Source organism: Acartia tonsa, chromosome 8 (genome assembly GCF_053477335.1).
Source record: "Acartia tonsa isolate MP-2025a chromosome 8, ASM5347733v1, whole genome shotgun sequence".
In the NCBI taxonomy this organism is placed as follows: domain Eukaryota; kingdom Metazoa; phylum Arthropoda; class Copepoda; order Calanoida; family Acartiidae; genus Acartia; species Acartia tonsa.
In genome coordinates, this window is record NC_137267.1 from 34270390 (window position 1) to 34288793 (window position 18404).

The 18404-nt window shown below is 36.4% G+C and overlaps 3 protein-coding genes across 3 annotated transcripts; all 3 read left to right on the forward strand.

The window, feature by feature from the left end:
• Positions 1 to 288: 288 nt before the first annotated feature.
• On the forward strand, positions 289 to 1034 carry LOC145326786 (uncharacterized). Its single transcript, XM_080170196.1, has one exon. The coding sequence runs from the start codon at positions 349 to 351 to the stop codon at positions 943 to 945; it is 597 nt and encodes a 198-aa protein (XP_080026322.1). The 5' UTR covers positions 289 to 348; the 3' UTR covers positions 946 to 1034.
• An 891-nt stretch (positions 1035 to 1925) lies between these two features.
• On the forward strand, positions 1926 to 8581 carry LOC145326586 (uncharacterized). Its single transcript, XM_080169956.1, has 12 exons — positions 1926 to 2212; positions 2668 to 2744; positions 3261 to 3357; positions 4130 to 4204; positions 4417 to 4493; positions 5016 to 5080; positions 5524 to 5573; positions 5989 to 6070; positions 6515 to 6663; positions 7073 to 7190; positions 7734 to 7884; positions 8334 to 8581. Exons 1-12 carry the CDS (start codon positions 2010 to 2012, stop codon positions 8579 to 8581), a joined length of 1392 nt encoding a protein of 463 aa, XP_080026082.1. The 5' UTR covers positions 1926 to 2009.
• Positions 8582 to 8745: 164 nt separating this feature from the next.
• On the forward strand, positions 8746 to 17843 carry LOC145326788 (uncharacterized). The gene is made up of 13 exons (XM_080170197.1): positions 8746 to 8853; positions 9067 to 9206; positions 9361 to 9454; positions 10272 to 10401; positions 10726 to 10835; positions 11296 to 11399; positions 11591 to 11746; positions 12518 to 12622; positions 13041 to 13190; positions 13379 to 13522; positions 16326 to 16436; positions 16833 to 17012; positions 17428 to 17843. Exons 1-13 carry the CDS (start codon positions 8804 to 8806, stop codon positions 17826 to 17828), a joined length of 1875 nt encoding a protein of 624 aa, XP_080026323.1. The 5' UTR covers positions 8746 to 8803; the 3' UTR covers positions 17829 to 17843.
• Positions 17844 to 18404: the final 561 nt, after the last annotated feature.

The following is an 18404-nucleotide window of genomic DNA, read 5'->3' on the forward strand; positions in this document are numbered from 1 at the left end:
ATATCTTTGTAAAATTTAGCTTATTTTCTATATTTAGCTAACTTACAGAAATTTGTTTTTAATAAATTTAATATCAATAGAATCCTTAGGAAATGCTCCATTCAATTAAATAACTATTTTATAGAATTACTTTGTTATTTTATTGAAAAAATGTGTAAAATATATGCACCTAAAAGCACAAATTCAAAATTTTTCCGTCTAAGTTTTGTCTTTCGGACAAGAGGCAAGTGTTCTCTATTCGGTTCTCTCTGCTGTGTATATACACTGTCAAACTCTCCTGCTCATATCATTATATTCCAACCTTAAATATTATTGTGTTTATCACTTACCAAAACTACCAAAATCAACATGACTGCTGACGTCGCCGCTCCTGTTGCTGCCGCCCCTGCTAAGGCTCCAGCCAAGAAGGCCGCCAAGGCCAAGAAGCCCGCTGCCCCTGCTGCTCACCCTAAATACTCTGCCATGATCGCCGCTGCCCTCAAGGCACTTAAGGACAGAACCGGCAGCAGCCGTCAGGCTATCCTGAAGTACATCTGCGCCAACTACAAGGTTGATGCCGCTAAGGCCGCCATCCATCTGCGTATGGCCCTAAAACGTGGAGTCGCCGCTGGTGCTCTGAAGATGGCCAAGGCCTCTGGCAAGGGAGCTGGATGCTACAAGCTCGGAGAGAAGGCTAAGGAGGTCAAGAAGCCTAAGGCCAAGAAGCCCACCACTAAGAAACCCAAGGCAAAGAAGGCTGCTAAGAAGCCCGCTGCCAAGAAGGCTGCCGCTAAGAAGCCTGCTGCCAAGAAGGCCGCCAAGAAGCCCGCTGCAGCTAAGAAGCCAGCTGCCCCCAAGAAGGCCGCTGCTGCTAAGAAGCCTGCTGCCGCCAAGAAACCTGCTGCAGCCAAGAAGCCTGCCGCTAAGAAGCCAGCTGCCAAGAAGGCTGCTCCCAAGAAGGCTTAAAAGAATTAATATTTTATATCCATTCTGTTTTAATATTGTATGAAGAAACCATGTTAAAGAGTATTAATAAAGTATTAAAATATTGTGAATACATTGTTTATTATTAATTATTCGGGACAATTAGGTATATTTGGTGCAGCAATAACAAGCTTGAATATGCAATAGAGAAGTTATTAAGGGGATTTTAAACAATCTTTTCAAACTAACCGATTTTAAGCCTATCATAAAATACCAAATCCATATATTTTGCCTGTAGCTTACGAGCTCTACACCACTTAATCAATTTGCTCTCTTTTACAGAGAAACTTCAAAAGAGTGTAGGGTAAGTTAGATAGGTTACGTCCTATACCCTCCCATGGGAATTTTGGGAGATAAATAACTACTTACCCAAATAAAGTTAAACCTTTTCTTCTAACCCTCCCATTTTTTCTTCTAGGTGCGTAGCCACAAGTTTCAAATGTTTGCAGAAGCAAATTTTCTGAAAGAAATAATCGGATTTAGTTTTATTTTAAAGAAAGAATTAAGATTGGTTAAAATGTGATTTGTGCCTTTGTGTCCCCATCATATGTATAGTTTAAAACCATTTACGGCGTAATTCTATTGGATTTTTTTTCCTCTATAAGAACAATTTTACAATTTAGTTAGGGAGCCGAGCGCAGACCTTGGGCTGTTTATTACACTAGTCCCCAAAGTTTTGTGACGTTTCCATATTTGTTAGCGTAATCTTAGGAACTTAATTTTGATTGGTTGGAATATACAGAAGGGTTAATACTCGTATCATCGGGAATGTACATCAATTTATCGGCCTTTGTCTCCATTTAGATCCCTGCTATTTGTTTTCAAACAAAAATATGTTTTTAATATAATTGGGCATTTAATTTAAAAAAAATATAATTCTAAGACGACATTTAGATTTTGTAAAAGTTGCGCGGAATTTGTGTCTTGTCTGCTACACACCGTGTATTCTGTATATTTACAATGTAAATGAAAACAAACGACTAGCACGTTGATAACACTAAAATTAATCATTTCTTTTGTAGGTATAAAGTGTATATTAATATTTTATGCAACTAAGTGTTTTCATAGAATTTCAGAAAAATAGTAATTTTTATTTTAAAAAGTTAAGATTTATTAATTTTGTAGATAAAATGATGTCTCACGGCAGGGGGCGTGGTATGAGACCAGCGGCGGAAAATAACGGGTCCGTCGGTGGGGAAGCTGGAAGCACGACTGGCTCGGACGCCGATTCAAAGTCTCAGGACGACAGGTAATAATTTAATAAACGTTTTAAACATGGATAATATCAATTTTTATTCCTATCTTACACCAGATTTTCTGCATGAAACTTGCTCTAGGGGCTAAAATAACGATCTACCCCTCCTTTATCCATATCCCAACCTCCTACTGGATGTTCCAACTGACCAATAAATGACAATGAAATAATAACGTACTTATATTGACCTTAATTTTCCCCTGTTAAAATATATTTTCTATACATATATATAAAACCCAAAAAATTAAATGACTTAAAATTCTTTAAATACTCCAAATTTACAAAAATTCTAATTAACCATAGTTAATAAATTGTTCGTGCTGATATTAGGCCAAAGCAATCCCTATTTGCTTTCTTGTTTCATTTTTTTTGTTGAGAGAAACTAAATAAGCTTTATTTATGGGTCTAAGTTAATTGGAAGTAAAACAGGAAACTAATAATTCGTTTAGGTTCGAGGATGACATTCCTGGGTCAGAGGACAATCCACAGTCGCCCTCTACTGGTGGAAGTGGGGAAAGCAATAATGGTAAAATTTCCACATAATTCAATCGGGTTCTATTGTCATTATATATCATCCTATATTAGTGAAATTCATGTTTTTTTATTATTTATGCAATTGTAGATGAATATTTGATTAATGCTCTCAAAATATCTGTAACAATCTTTTTTTTAAGGGAGGTATTAAATTGGTGAAGTGCAGGTTTGAAGGCTATTTTTCAAGTGAGAAAGCCAATCAGATTTATTAAGTATGAAGAGACATCATAACAATTTACCTGGTTTTCTGTCAAACGTTTTCCTTACCTAATGTCTTAATTGTATCCAAGAACAAACCAATTATCAATAAGTTATTTAGGTGTTATTGTATACTGTATGTATAGTGTAAAATCCAGAAATCTCGTTAGTAGCTAGTTATATTTTTTTTGAGGGTGGGGATATATGTACATGAATTAAACCAACATTCTTCCCTCAATCCCTTAATATTTCCCATTTTATCAAATAATAAATATTTTCATTCAGGGCTATAAAGAATGATTTTGTTTAGATATTGAGTCTCTGTTGAAGTTGGTGGAAGAGGGAGAAGATACCCGGGGAATCAGTAAAACCATCAAAACCCTCTGCACTTCAGAAAAGGCTCTTAGGTAAGAATGGTTTCATAACCTATTAATATCTGCTGGTTTAGAACCGGCAATACTGAAAATCATGTATAGCATCGTATTACAGGCAATTTTCCTTGAATATTAAAATAAAAATCATAAAATAAAATTAATACCAGTTAACTCAGTCCTTCTGCTCATCGGGGTTAACAACAGGGTTTCGGATCCGGATCCGCAAGGATCCTTGGACTAAAAAAAATGCGGAAAAAATGGAAAAATCTACCTAAATTTATATAAAATCTCAGACATTCTCTTGATGAGAGCCAATCTTTAAGGTTTAGGGTCAGACTTGAAAATTAAAAGTATTTTTGACTTTGAATTAAAGAATAAATATTTTTGAAAAATTTGGTGATTTTATTTTTATTGTCAAGGATCCGGAACCGGATCCGGTAGGATCCGGATCCGGATCCGCACTGACCAAATTTGGAGGATCCGGATCCGCATTGATTCAATGCGGATCCGAAACCCTGGTTAACAAAACTGATTTTATTCTTATAATTTTTATTTTAATATCCACGGAAAGCTGTCTGTAATTTATTGCGATACATAACTATTACTACCCCCCATATTTTTTTTGTTGTTGTGTGGGGGTTGGGTAGTTATGTATTTTTCTCATTTTACCTCCCCCCCCCCCCCCTCCCATCTTCTAACCTTATTTTATGTATGCTAATGCATAGGTAATGAAAAGAAAAGTTGATGAAAAAATATTTTTCTTTAGTTTACTATTATTTATACTTAATATTTTCACAAATTTTAGAGAGGTCGTAGAGCATTTAAACACGAAAAGCAAAGAAGAAAAAGAATATGGAAGTACGGCTGCAAAAGCATTTGGGTAATTTTATTTTATTTTCTACCTACAAATTTATGAAATATTTTATTGTTTTTTAAATGTCTAAGGTTTGAGAAATTTATAATGGTACAAGATAAAAGGAAATTTGGAGAATAGATAGGTCCATGGTAGATAGATTATAGTATTGATTAAAAGATAACTTAATCTGATAAAAAGATATATGTATTCTAATTTATTTTGTTGCATTTATTTAGAAACATAAGCCAGTTTGAAGTGTCGGGTATAAAACTACGGGATGCTGTGCTTCGTTGTATTCAAAATGATTTTAAAAGTAAGTTATTTTTCATTATTTCATATTGGTCGTAAATTATTTCCTGTGGGACACTTGTCATAAATATAATTTAAGAAGAGAAAAGAGTTTTTAACAGATTTTAAACTTCGCCTCTAGTATCTATTGGTCCCGTATTTCTGTACTACTTGGTGAAGATTTTTAATTTTTTCACTGTCTTTTGCCTAATAATCAGGGAGTAAGGAGACATTGGATTGGAAATTACACTGGTAGTCATTGTTTTATAACTACGTTATCTAGGTTATTCGTTGGCTCAAAAACTTTGGGTACTAATTGTGAATTTTAATTATTTTTTTTCCAAACTGGTAGTGTAAAAACTATTCAAATGTTAATTTTGATTCATAGAGAATTAATTTTGTTCATCATTATTGGGAATATATATGAATTTATCGTTCATTATCTTATCCCTTAAGATCCCTGTTAATAATTTAAGTTTTAAGAAATCCTGGGAGTACATCTGAAGCATATTAATTTAGATAACTTATAAAATGAAATTGTTTTCAGATCGAGAAGAATTGAAAAGCAGAAGTGACAAGGAATATCTCTTAAGTGTTCATCTATTATGTCAGGTTAGAAACAAACCATCTTTCTAATGTCGTAGCTGCTTTATACTAATTTTATGTGCATTCTGGTCTCTTCGATGTTTTAATGCTGGCTAATATGAGTTACTTTAATCCTTAAAATAAAGTAACAGGATCTCTGTCTCTCTGTGTGTACTGAAGGATCTCGCTTACTACTTAACTGATAGGTTCTCCTTTACAGTGCAGCTTCGCATAGATCCTTAGGTATTTTTTTTGTATTTAGCTGCTATTTAGATATTTTTTGGTAACAGAGATTTAAAAGTAAACATTTTACGTGCCGCTTGAAGCCTAGTAAAGATAATATAATAAAAGCTTGAAAAAAAGCTCAAACCAGTTGAAATTGTTACATGCACAGAGAATCTTAATAGGTCCAGCCACAACTAAAATATTGCAAAAAAAATTTCTCAACTGATACCAAATGTTTTTTCTAGGTTTATCAAAATATGAGACTGGCAGACGGAACCTACATTAATATTCTTTCAGGAACAACACATTTATTTTTTAAAAATCCTTAAATGCAAATTTTTCATAAAGCGTAGGTAATTTTTTCTTACTTTGTAGTTTTTATCTAAAAGTATCTTGATCGAGACCATAAATATAGTTCTTCTGTATCTATTTTCCAGCAGTATTTTAATTTGGGTACCTATCAATTAAAACAATGAAGAATACATACAATGCTTTTTGAAAAGTAAAGTAACCGAAATAAATCTTTGTAATATAAGGGGGGTTATTTGTTACCAATTTTGCCAAAAAAAACACGTATTTGATATCATTCAGACTAGTCACTATAGAATATAGATAGTAAATAAAAATTTCTATTTCGAATTTAATCGTCATTTTATAACTAAATACCCACCCTTCTGTCTTAATTAAAAATTAAATGTTTGAATGTTATTAGTACCAATATTGGAGTATTTTACTGCTCTGTTAACCAATCCAACGTCACAAGCCATTGAAATCATTGGAGAACAAACCCATGTAAGTTTTAATTTATGTTTTAAATGACAAAGGATTTTTATATTTTTGATAAGTATATCCGTCTGTAGAGGTTAACTGATCATTAATTTAGGCAAGGTAAAAAATAATTTATATTTACCATGTAGTTTTCAAATATCAAGACTAAAAAATCATACCTTCTCTTTTTTTTATATGCATCATTTACTTCCCTATGACTTATGCTTAACATCATTTTTCTGAAATGGTAACCTTAATAATCACTAATGTAACATGTTTAGGTACACAAATTGTTTGGTAAAAGTAAATTTTTCTTTCGAATATCTTTATAAATATTGCTAACCCATTCTTTATATTGCAAATTACCTTACTCGTTAAATGGTTTTCATGCAACTGTCCCATTACCTAGTCAACCTAAAAAACAATAATTAAACATGTTAAAATAGATGAACATTCCACCTATTTTAGATGATTGGAGAGGAGATTCAGCGGAGTAAGCCAGAAAAGTTTGCAGAATTTCTTGTAAAAGTGCGCAAACTAATTGTGGAGGCGAACCCCAGCTTGGATATCAAGTCAAGATGCCACCTCCTTCATGTTCTAGAGTCACATCTTCTCAGGTAAACAAATAGGACACCTGTCATAAGGATACTTATTCTTTTTTTCCTCTATAATACATAATATAATATGTATAAAATACGATGTTTGTCTGTCCGTCTGTCTCGATACCCACTGAAACGACTAGGTTTTGCTCATAGATATTATTATACATGTGGTGGTTTAAGCTGTATTCTAGTGGGTGTGGCTTCTACCCTACTCAAAAAAAGGGTTGGCTAGAAAAATAGCCTAAAACCATACCAAAAATAAAATCTAAAATGAAACTCAATCGATTCAGTAGGTATTGATATATTATACTACATACCAAAAAAACTTCATATATAATAGGATAAGTGGCAAAATCTGTTTATATTAGAACCAAGATATCTTCTTGTAATAGGTACCTAGTGATTAATTTGATTTTACTTTCAGATGGCCAAGTATGTTACCAGAAAAGACTGGAGAATTTTATTGTTCTGTGCTTGGAGATCATGTGCTGACCAGAGCAACTACAAATCCACATCCTGTTCATGCCAAGTCTAACAGCCAGGTAACAAGTTTACACAGAAAAATTTATAACTGAATTTTGCACAAAAACTAAGCACCTTAGTATAAAAAATGAAGTTTTTTATCTAAGATGAAGATGTTATGTTGTTGTGTTTTTTATGTATTAGCGGCTACGCTCCTAGCATCTTGGAGCTCTTTATTCGAAGAAGTAAGGAAAACTGCCTAAAACCAAACTTAGATATAAAAATGAAGGAGCCTAAAACCATCCAGGGATCTATAAGAAGCATCCATGAAATGGAGAACTCGATCGGTTCAGTTATCGAAATCTTAGGCTACAGACAAAAAAAACTTACTACTTTATATAATAGAATAGTGATGTGAATCATTTGATAAGATCTGTGCTTTGCGTCCTGACAATGAATTTAACTAACCCTGTTCTTTGAATAGCAGATATCCTACTTTAATACAGTACCTTGAGACGAACATGAAAGTAAAGGCAGTGGGAATTTTTATTCACTTTATGTTCTTTTATTCTCCTATAAGCTAGGTATCCTTTTGGAGAATTTAAAAAAAACTCATGTTGCAGGACGGATCAAGTCTTGATGCTGCCAACTTTATTTTGACAAGTCCTGGGAGTCACGTGACGTCCAGTTCTGGAGGCGGGTTGTCAACCACCAGGAGAGTGGCGCAGGCGGATCCTATACCCAGAAATCCAAACCAGTTTAGACATCCCCCAGGTATTATGATTAGCTGGTAGTCCGCTTGCACGTCCTATATTTAAAATGGTACAGAATAAAGTATAATCCCAGTCAACAGGCCTTACAAAGTTCTTTTTTGCACATGGTAACGTCACTGACTAAGGATATAAAGGGATAAGAAAATGGCCGATAAAATGATACACAAAATTACCCCATCTGTAGATTACATTAATTGTTGAAACGTTTGGACAATCAATTTAATGAACCAACCAAACATAATTCAATAAAAATCCCCAAAGTTGTTAAACCAACTAATAAGAAAACGTTATGATAAAACCTTATTGACTAGTGTAATAAACAGCCCAATGTCCCATGTTTGATGAAGATGATCTTTTTTACCTATGGAAAAGTAATATTTTCAATTCTTTATAAAAGTTAATCATTGACATTTTTTTAAAAGGTAGTTGTTTGAAAACTTTATATTTCAGCACCCTCCCCTGGAATGTTCACCCAACCACCCCCAATGCTCCCGCCAAATTTTGCAGCCGGAGCTCCTCCCCACGGGGGAGGGGGCATGATGCGCAGTCCCCGCGGGATGGGGGTCCATCAACCTCCACGACAAACACAACCTGGAGGGATGCCGCCCGGTCACTGGCAACACAACAGGAATGAGTCTGTTTTTAACAGCATAGCTACAAATAATCGAGTTTTGACATGTCATGAAACATATATCTAGGGACTATTTTTTTGCATAAAAAGCTGAAAAAACAATATGATAAATATGATAATTATGGTACAGGCACATTATCAAATATGCTGGTAAGATATGAGTAACACAAGACTGGTCGTGGCATTAAGTTAATTTAGATAAATTAAAAATTCACTTTACTCTCCCCATCCAAAACACACTCTAAATGTGAACAGGGTTGAGCCAGGTAATCCTGGAGGTGGTCTTCTGATGCAGGATCATCAGCTTGAACGGGTGGCTGCGGATATTATGGCTATTAGGTAAGTTTAAAAAGTATCTTAGAGTAGGTTAAAAATGTTAAAACTCAGAAGATAATTTGTATTTCATATTTCTTAACTCTTAAAAAATCAAACACAATTTAATATTTTTTAGGACCTTTAAAACGGAGGTACCAAAAAAGCTTGCCTTATCTTGAACCTCTTTTTATGAAGGGATGTAAGTTTACTTTAAGACTAATATTGTTTATTTATTAGGATGCCTCACACCCAAGTATCACCGCCTGTACGCCACCAGCCTCAGGGTGGTGCAGGAATGCTTGGTGGTAGACAGTCTGGTGCACCTGGAGGCGGCTGGCAGGCTATGCCGCCAAGTATACCGCCACATTTGCCACCAGGTATCTTTTAATATGTTTGTAAAAAATATTCAAATTATTGCTTCGAAGTATCAAAGCTACTATCATTGTAAATAAAATTAATCCTATTACAATTATTGCAAATATTTATTTATTTTTGTACTTTTTAAACTACTATACCTATTTTGTTTTGCAGGCAATATACCAACCGCCATCGTGCCTCCTGGAGTACCCCCACACAATATGCCTCCAAGGAATATGGCAACTGTATTGCCAGCTAGAGATGACAGGTAGATACATAGATAGATAGTGCCTCCAGGAGTACCCCCACACAATATGCCTCCTAGGAATGTGGCAACTGTATTGCCAGCTAGAGATGACAGGTAGATACATAGATAGATATTGCCTCCAGGAGTACCCCACACAATATGTCTCCTAGGAATATGGCAACTGTATTGCCAGCTAGGATTGACAGGTAGATACATAGATAGATAGTGCCTCTAGTAGTACCCCCGCACAATATGTCTCCTTGGAATATGGCAACTGTATTGCCAGCTAGAGATGACAGGTAGATACATAGATAGATAGTGCCTCTAGGAGTACCCCCGCACAATATGTCTCCTTGGAATATGGCAACTGTATTGCCAGCTAGAGATGACAGGTAGATACATAAATAGATATTGCCTCAAGTAGTAACCCCGCACAATATGTCTCCTTGGAATATGGCAACTGTATTGCCAGCCAGAGATGACAGGTAGATACATAGATAGAGTTACATCCCACATCGTATATGCAACTGTTGTCGGCAAACGTGACAGAGAGATAGATAGCATGATATGAATGATTTAGAGTAATAGGTAAACAGTAAGATAAAAAGGGAATTACAGATACAATTACATAGAAAACAACTTTTAAGAAAGAAATATAGGTATAAGAAAGTTAGATATCTACAATCTACATAAATAAAAAAAACACATGTTTTGATAAATATTGATAAGAAACATAAAATGGAATGATTAGGAATTATGGAATAGCTAATATAAAACTGAAATCAAAATTTTAAAAGCCGCAAATATATGTTACTCATGATCCTTCAACATATTGTAGGCTGGGAGGACCTGGTGGAAACATGAACAATTGGGCTAATCCGCCTCCAAACTTACCGTCAGCAAGTGTCTCACCTACACCCCATGGCGGGGGCAAACATCCTGATATGTTTATGGGTCAACGACAACCACAGGAATGTTATCTTTAGAAACTTTTTTAATGTCTACTTTATTCCAAGGAGGTAGCGGACATTGGGCTGTTTATAAGAGAAGTCTCCCAAAGTTTTATAATAATGATTTCTTACTCGTCGGCTTAACAACTTTGTGGACATTTGTTGAATTCTGATTGGTTAGTTTATTCAGTTGAGTATCCAAACGTTACAACAACTAATTGTAATCTTTAGAAGGGGCAATTTTGTATATCACAATTGGGGATGTACGTACATCAATTTATCAGCCATTATCTTATCCCTTAAGACTTAATTCCGACTTTACTGTAAAGATACATGTGACCTCAGAATGATGTATACCGCGGAGGAATGCCAAGTGGTAGATCTATGCAAAATATATCTGACCATGCAGCACAACCATTACCAGGGGGGATGCATCATACTCAACAACATAGGTAAGGAATTATTTTTTTATTAAGGGGGGTTAGACTTTTAGGGTCCTTCCCCTTTTGTCTTGGAAGGGCGGATGTACCCATCCCCCCCCCCCCCAAAAAAAAGACATATCTAGTTAAGTTTATATAGGTATTATTGGCTTTTTCAGGAAGCTTTGGAAATGTCAGATCTGATCATTTACATTCAAACTATAAGTAACAAAGAGCAGCATAATAGCTATTTATCGTATCGTATTATAGACAGCTTTCTGCAGTTATCAAAATGAAAAATTATAAGATTTAAACCATTATTGTTAGTCCCATGGGTCCGAAGACTATGGTTTATTTTATTTTTATGAAGAATTTTTTATGCTATAATACATGATTTTTTAGTATGGCTTAAAACCGGTTCTAATTCTTCACAGGATATTGATCGGTTTCGGAGCAGTCTGGAAAAACCATTATTGTAAAATTTTATTTGTAGATCCGGCGGATCCGGTAGGATCTTGCCAGGAGCTGATGGAGGTTGGTCATCTGGAGGTAGTGGAGCTGGTCCCATGCAACCACAACAGAAAGAATGGAGCAGTGGTAAGTTGCAGTGAACTAAAGGGATGAGACAATGGCCGATAAATTGGTTTACATCCCTAATGATGATACACACATTTACCCAATCTGTAGATTACAATCAGTGTTTCAAACGTTTGAACCAATCAATTTCATCTATTTCAGCTGAGGCCTTTACCAAGTGCCACCAAATTTATATAATACTGAAATTTTAGGTGGCTCAATGGGTAACAGAGAAAACCCGCGTGGATCTGGCTTTGTTATTGACACCTGGGAGAGCTCTGCAGGGGGCAGTGGGGCTGGGGGCGAGGGTAGCAGGTCATCTGGCCCTAGGTCTGACGGCAGCAACAGCCTGGCGGGCGATAGAACAGGTATTGTTTCATAGAATTCAAGAATTATAGTATTGTGCCCTGATAATAGGCGAACATTTGACTATCCCTTTTTTTAGGTTTAATTTAATATAAATATTTTAATCAAGATAATTTTTAAGCAAGATAAAGCATGATGTAGACTTTTATTAAATGATTTCCTTCTTAGATTTTTCCCATATATCCTTATACTAAAGTAACAGGATGTCTGTGTGTCTGTGTATCTGTGTGTCTGTACCAAGGATCTCGCTAACCGCTGAACCGATTGGGTTCTCCTTAACAGGGTAGATTGTCAAATGTCCCGGGAAGGTTTTTAACTATTTTGGGGGAGGGTACCACCACCCTCCCAAGAGAAATCACAATAAAATCGGAAAAAAATGAAATATTTCCGCCGCATAATGTCGCTAGCGTAGTCGCGCTGCGTAGACACATGAATTTAACAATTGATAACATAGACAAGTTATTTCTCAAATTAGATATTTAAAATAAAAAAAACATTTAAAGGCCACTAGAGGCCTCTAGGGGCGTAGCCGCTAGTTTATAAAAAGGTAACATGAATAATTTTATCTCCAAAAATTGATGGGTTTTCAAAAGAAATAATGCCAACTAAAAATAGAAATAAGTACATTTTTAATTTTCATATTTTTTTTTTGTAGGTAGGTAATCCATCTAACTTAGTTTCTCTATTAAATATTTAATTATTTTGATTTTTAGTTTGTATCTTGATGTTTGTAAGTGTTATAATTTCTTATTTCTTTTGATAACCCATCTCAGGTGGTTCTGGCTCCATGTGGTCTGCTGGAGGAGGTCAGGAGGCTTCCAATCAGTGGACAGATAGATCTGAGAGGTCAAACTCTGTCGGCTGGGGAAATGATAAAGGTAAATTTTTGGTTGAGGGTGGGGGAGATTATATATTAAGAAAACAACGTAGAAAACTTTAGAAATTGCTAGTTTGTTTACGTCTAAGTTCTCGAGAAAGTTTTTGAAGCCAGTTTCTGTTCATAATTTATACTTTTAAAAAATAAAAGATAGGAATGCATGTATGTAGCCCTAATTCTCTGAAGTTAGGATTCATATGCACACGGAGATTGGAGGTGAGAATCCTTTGGTCAATCTTAGATTGGTAAGATTCGCGCACAGCTGGGTGTATTTTATGTTACATTATAAGCTAACTCCCATTTCTCATTGAATCTACACAATTATTACATCACCCTAGCCTAGAGTTTTGGCAGGTGTTCCATATTACAAAAAGATAAAAATTTATTCTAAACCTAAAAGTAAAAATAATATTCTATAGGTATGAATCAAGAGTCAAGGGGTAGAAATAACTGGGACAACAGGAGGGAAGATTCAAGTATAGGTCACTGGGGAGGTCCCCCTGCGGGCACTCCCACAGGTGAACCTAAACCAGAACAACAATGGGGCTCAGCCAATATGGACAAGCCACAGGAATAGATATAATCACTATAGATAGATATTTTCAAAGATTTATAGAACTTTACCTAATAAAACAAAAATTATAAAATTTCAAATTTATCTAAATAATAAGATAAGCGTACCTTAATAAATAGTTTAGTACCTATTGATGGGTTAATTAAAAAATATCAACTATCCATTTATTATATCGAATGTCATAGACAAATGATTGGGGCAATAATGGAACTAGTAACTGGAGTAACAGCAACCAGGATACTTCTGGAAGCAGTAACTGGAATAAATCGGATAATCCAGTTTCTGGTGGGGCTGGTAGTAACTGGAGTAATGCAGATATCAGCTCAGGTGATCAATTTTTTATCTAATAATCCTATACTAAAAAGTTAAGTAGTAAGGTTTGTTTTTGTCTGAAGCTACAGATCTCGAAAACTGCTCCGAATTAATTGTATTTTTCAGGGAAGCTTTGGGTGTTTTTATGCATTTTCCTGACCTTTTTTGCCCTCTCTCAAAGACTAGGGGATAAGCAGCTAATATAAACCATAAAGTAATGATTGAAACGTTTGGACGCTCAACTTAATGAACAAACCTATCAAAATCCACTAAAATTCCCAAAAGTTATTGAGATAACGAATTAGAAAACGTTATTATAAAACTTAAGGGACTAGTGCAATAAACAGCTCAATGTCCCCTTCCTCCCTGAACTATACTAGTATACTAGTATACATTAATTACTCAAAAGCAAACTGGTCTTCATTCAACAAATATGTAGAAAATAAATTCAAAAGATGCCGCAGAATTAATAATGTCCACAATGCGGAAGTTTACTTTAGACATACCCTTCAGAAAGCTGCCAAAAAATACATACCTGCCGGCAGAATACCCAAAACCTACAATGCCCTCCCAACGGAAGCTGCTAGACTCATTAGTGATAGAGATAACATCCGACAACAGAACCCAGCTGATCCAAGAATACCAGAGTTAAACAGAGACATCACCCAGAAAATCAGAGAACATCGGAAAGCTAAATGGGAAGAACATCTATCTGGATGTTTACCTGGATCTAAAAAACTCTGGAGCACAATAAAAAGTCTTAATAATCAGCCACACCAGCCCAACAACCAAGGTATCAGTTTTAATAATAAAACTTCAAATTGTGCTAAATCCATGGCTAACAGTTTTAATAAACAATATACCCCCCACTCTGAAACCAAACCTGCTAAGACTCTCAGACCCACCCTTCGCTCTCTTAAAAAGAAAACAAAGGACCCCCCTGTCATCTTCACCCCAGCTCAAGTCCTAGCCACCATTAAGAAATCTAAGAGCTCCAAGGCCCACGGTCCAGACGGTTTATCACCAGTCATGTTGAAACATATTGGTCCAAATGCCATCAATTTTCTGACCAATCTTTTCAACGAATGTTTAATGAAATCCATAATCCCCAACATATGGAAAACAGGTAAAATTATACCGTTGCTGAAACCTGGAAAACCTGCAGATAAAGGACCTAGTTACCGCCCAGTTTCCCTTCTGTCACCTGCTATCAAAATTCTTGAAGCCCTGCTACTTCCTGCTGTGACAGAAGCAGTCCAACTTGCTGACCATCAACATGGATTTCGGAAGGGCAGGTCGACAGGTACAGCTTTACAGAGTATCCTAGATCACATAAACAATGGTCTAAACAGGAGGAAACCTGTCCACAGGACCGTTAATGTGGCTATAGATCTTTCCCGTGCCTTTGACACGGTCGACCACACCATCCTGCTGCAAGATATTGACAAGCTCGACCTAAATGACCACATTAAACGGTTTCTCTGTGCTTATATCAGAGGTCGTCATACTTACGTGGTATTCAGAAATTCCACCTCAAAATACCGTAAGATGAAACAAGGAGTCCCACAGGGAGGTGTACTCTCCCCGATCCTCTTCAACCTCTATATGTCCTCCATGCCAACGCCACCTGGCAATATAGTTCTGAAGACATATGCCGACGACTAGAACATTCTAAATTCTGGACCTGTCATTGAACCCGTTGTAGAAGAATTAAATTCTTACCTGGCCACCCTGAACATATGGTTCAAAAACCGCAACCTTCACATCTCGCCTGCTAAATCATCTGCTACTCTATTCACAACAGCCTCCAATGAATGTAACTTGGAACTTGAAATCGAGATTGACGGTGAAAAGGTCCCCACAGTGAAAAAACCTAAATTCTTAGGGGTCACTTTCGACAATCTACTCTCTTTTAAACAGCATGCCTCAGATCTCAAAACTAAAGTCCAAACTAAGACAAATGTCTTAAAAGCTTTAGCTGGTTCAGACTGGGGCAAAGAGAAAGAAACGATTGTCAATACTTACAAGGCCATAGGCAGGCCACTACTAAATTACTGCTGTAATATCTGGACTCCAGCCCTCAGCAACACCTCCTGGAAAGGCCTCCAGGTAGCACAAAATGCTGCCCTAAGAACTGCCACAGGCTGCCATTTAATGACCAATGAAGACCATCTACATTCAGAAACGAAGGTCATGAAAGTCCGACCTCACTGTGAGATGCTTAGCAAGCAATTCTTACTTGCTACTCAGAAGCCACACCATCCCAACAGAGTAAACCTCTCTAGACCCCCCCCTCCACGCCAAATGGAGCAGACTCTCTCCTCCAGATTTGGAGACGAAATCAGACAAATGTCCCGTCCTGATCTCCCTGAGGATGAGTTTAAAAGTAAGCTGAAAATTATTCACACTAAATCTGTCAAAGAGGCTCTAAATAATATGGAGCCTAATAAAGTTCTCCAATCTGCGCCACCCCCAATAAATGTGTCTGAAAAGGACCTACCTAGACACACCAGAGCCACCTTGGCCCAACTTCGCTCTGGCTACAGCAAATTTCTCAACAGTTACAAGGCCCGTTTAAACCCAACTATTGTTGACACCTGCCCCAACTGCAATAACCACTCCCACACGACTCAGCACCTCTTCACGTGTCCAAGCAACGTGACCGAACTCGCGGTCACTGATCTCTGGCATAGACCTAAGGAAGCAGCCAGGTTCCTGAACCTGGCAACAGATGTAAATGATGATAATGGATGAGAAGAAGTTGGCTACAAACAACAACAACTAGTATACATAATTTCTAATGAAAAATCCTATTTAGGTGGCGGCGGTGTAAGTAATTGGAATGATTTACCCGATGCAGGTTCCAGAAGTAGAAGTCAAACTTCTGGCAGTCCTGCCCAACAAAATTGGGACGCACAAAGTCCTTCAGGTAAACAAATTGATTTTATTAATCCCGCTTTTTACCAATTTTAATATTTCTGCTTTGCATTCTAAAATTAAACTTAATAATTAACTTTTTTTAAAGTAATTATTAAAGCTGTATTTTCTCTAATTTCTGAGTACACATTTGGATTATGTAAAGAAAACGAATTAGCGGGTTTCGTCGTATTTTCACATTAGCTTTGGATAGATTATTTATTTAGGTTAGGTTAAGTAAATTTTAATGTTAATAATTGTCCCGCAGGAGCAAGAAATATTAGTAAAGCTACTCTTAAAACACGACGAGACCCGCTACTTTGTTTTCTTTCCATGATTTCACATTGTAGTCAGTGCCAACAAAAAAATATCTTTTTTTTTACAAAACTTAATTGTTCTAATCCTTTAGGTTGGGGAAAGGATGGAGGTGACGTTGGCCTTCAGAAGAGCTCCAACAACTGGATGTCTGGAGGTGGGGGCCAGCCTGATTCCAGTATCGGAGAGTGGGGCGGTGGAGGGGGCACTGGCAGTACACAAAGTTCAAGCTCAATTAACAACTCTAGGGGCGGGCAGAATACCCCCAGTTCAGGTAACTATACATAAACTTCCCCATGCGATTTAAAAAAAAGACGTTGTTTTTAAATATTTCACCCAGTTGACATTTTCAATACTTTTCTCGTAATTTTCTGGTCTCAAAGTCTTTCTATCAGTGGTACTCAATTTGTTTGCCTACCCGTAGGTCATACTTTTGAATAGTATAAAATAATTGGCTGATTAAAGGAAAAAAAAATACAATTCGTTAATTTAATTTGCTTGGGCATGAAGTAGTTAAATGTGTGTTAAGCTGTATATATAATTTTAATATATTGCCGTAAAAAAATTAACTGAAGTCTAAACATGCAGGTGGAGACTGTCTGTGAGCCTGTCATTTTAAATGCAGAAATAAACAAGATATGAGCCATGTGAAATTTGTATTAGAGATAATTAACATTTCATATTTTTAGGATGGGGAAATGGAGGCAGTATGGGGGGTGAATGGAGCAGTGGGGGAGACAAAGAAGTTCACCATTCCGGGGGCAGGTCAGAGTGGGGCATGGGGGGAGCAGCAGGGCCTGGTAGTGGGGGCACTAATGGATGGAGCTCGGGTGGTGGGGGAGGTGTAAACAGTGGAGTAGGTGCCTCCGACTGGGGCAAGGGGGATGGATCAAATAGGGATGGAGGTATTACTGAATGGAGTGCAGGGGGTGGGGGTGGTAATACCTCTGATTGGGGGAAGTCTGGAGGAGATGGGGGTGTCTCTGAATGGGGTAAAGTCGATGTTGGTGGCGGGGGGGCTGGAGGTGAATGGAGCAAGGATACTGGAGTAGCAGATTGGAGCAAAGAATCAGGAATGTTCTTGTTTTAGAATAATTTAAAGCACTTAATATATTAGGAATTAAAGACTTGAAAGTTGCATTAAGAGTGAAGCTATTTAGAATTATAATTTATGCCTGTTAAAAGAAAGCAACAAATTGATTTTTAGCTGTCTGGGATGTTTCTGGGTATACTAAATAAACTATTTGTTTAACGTAGAAAAATAGGCAATACTCAAAAAAGGTTAAAAACTGCATGGAATAATACTGAAGCAACAAATACCATATTCTACTAAAGGGTGTGCAAAAAAATGCGTAGAATTTTTTTAATTCAAAGTTCGCGGATTTTGAGTTGAAAAAGTTAAAATTGCTGAAAGCTCTATCCTTTAGAAACAAGTTTTAAGTCAGTTGGGACATTTTAACACGTAGCTCCTAAACTATGCGTAGCACGAGAATTGTTTTTTTGTTTCTAAAAACTAGATTTTACAGCGGTTCTAAAAGCACGCATAACTTTTTCTACTATTAACACAGGCTGCGCAATTAGAATTTTAAAAATTACGCATTTTTTGCACACCCTTTAGGTTATATTTTTAATTTATTAAATCTACAACAACATAATGATGACAGGA

Excerpts from the sequence above, each read along its gene's own strand:
- LOC145326586 (XM_080169956.1), top strand. The coding sequence starts at position 2,010 with ATGCAACTAAGTGTTTTCATAGAATTTCAGAAAAATAGTAATTTTTAT. Across the intron at positions 6,071-6,514 it reads TCATTGGAGAACAAACCCAT|ATGATTGGAGAGGAGATTCA; the intron begins GTAAGTTTTAAT and ends CACCTATTTTAG. Across the intron at positions 7,191-7,733 it reads ATGCCAAGTCTAACAGCCAG|GACGGATCAAGTCTTGATGC; the intron begins GTAACAAGTTTA and ends CTCATGTTGCAG.
- LOC145326786 (XM_080170196.1), top strand. The coding sequence starts at position 349 with ATGACTGCTGACGTCGCCGCTCCTGTTGCTGCCGCCCCTGCTAAGGCT.
- LOC145326788 (XM_080170197.1), top strand. The coding sequence starts at position 8,804 with ATGCAGGATCATCAGCTTGAACGGGTGGCTGCGGATATTATGGCTATT. Across the intron at positions 10,402-10,725 it reads TTATGGGTCAACGACAACCA|CAGAATGATGTATACCGCGG; the intron begins CAGGAATGTTAT and ends TACATGTGACCT. Across the intron at positions 17,013-17,427 it reads GCAGAATACCCCCAGTTCAG|GATGGGGAAATGGAGGCAGT; the intron begins GTAACTATACAT and ends TCATATTTTTAG.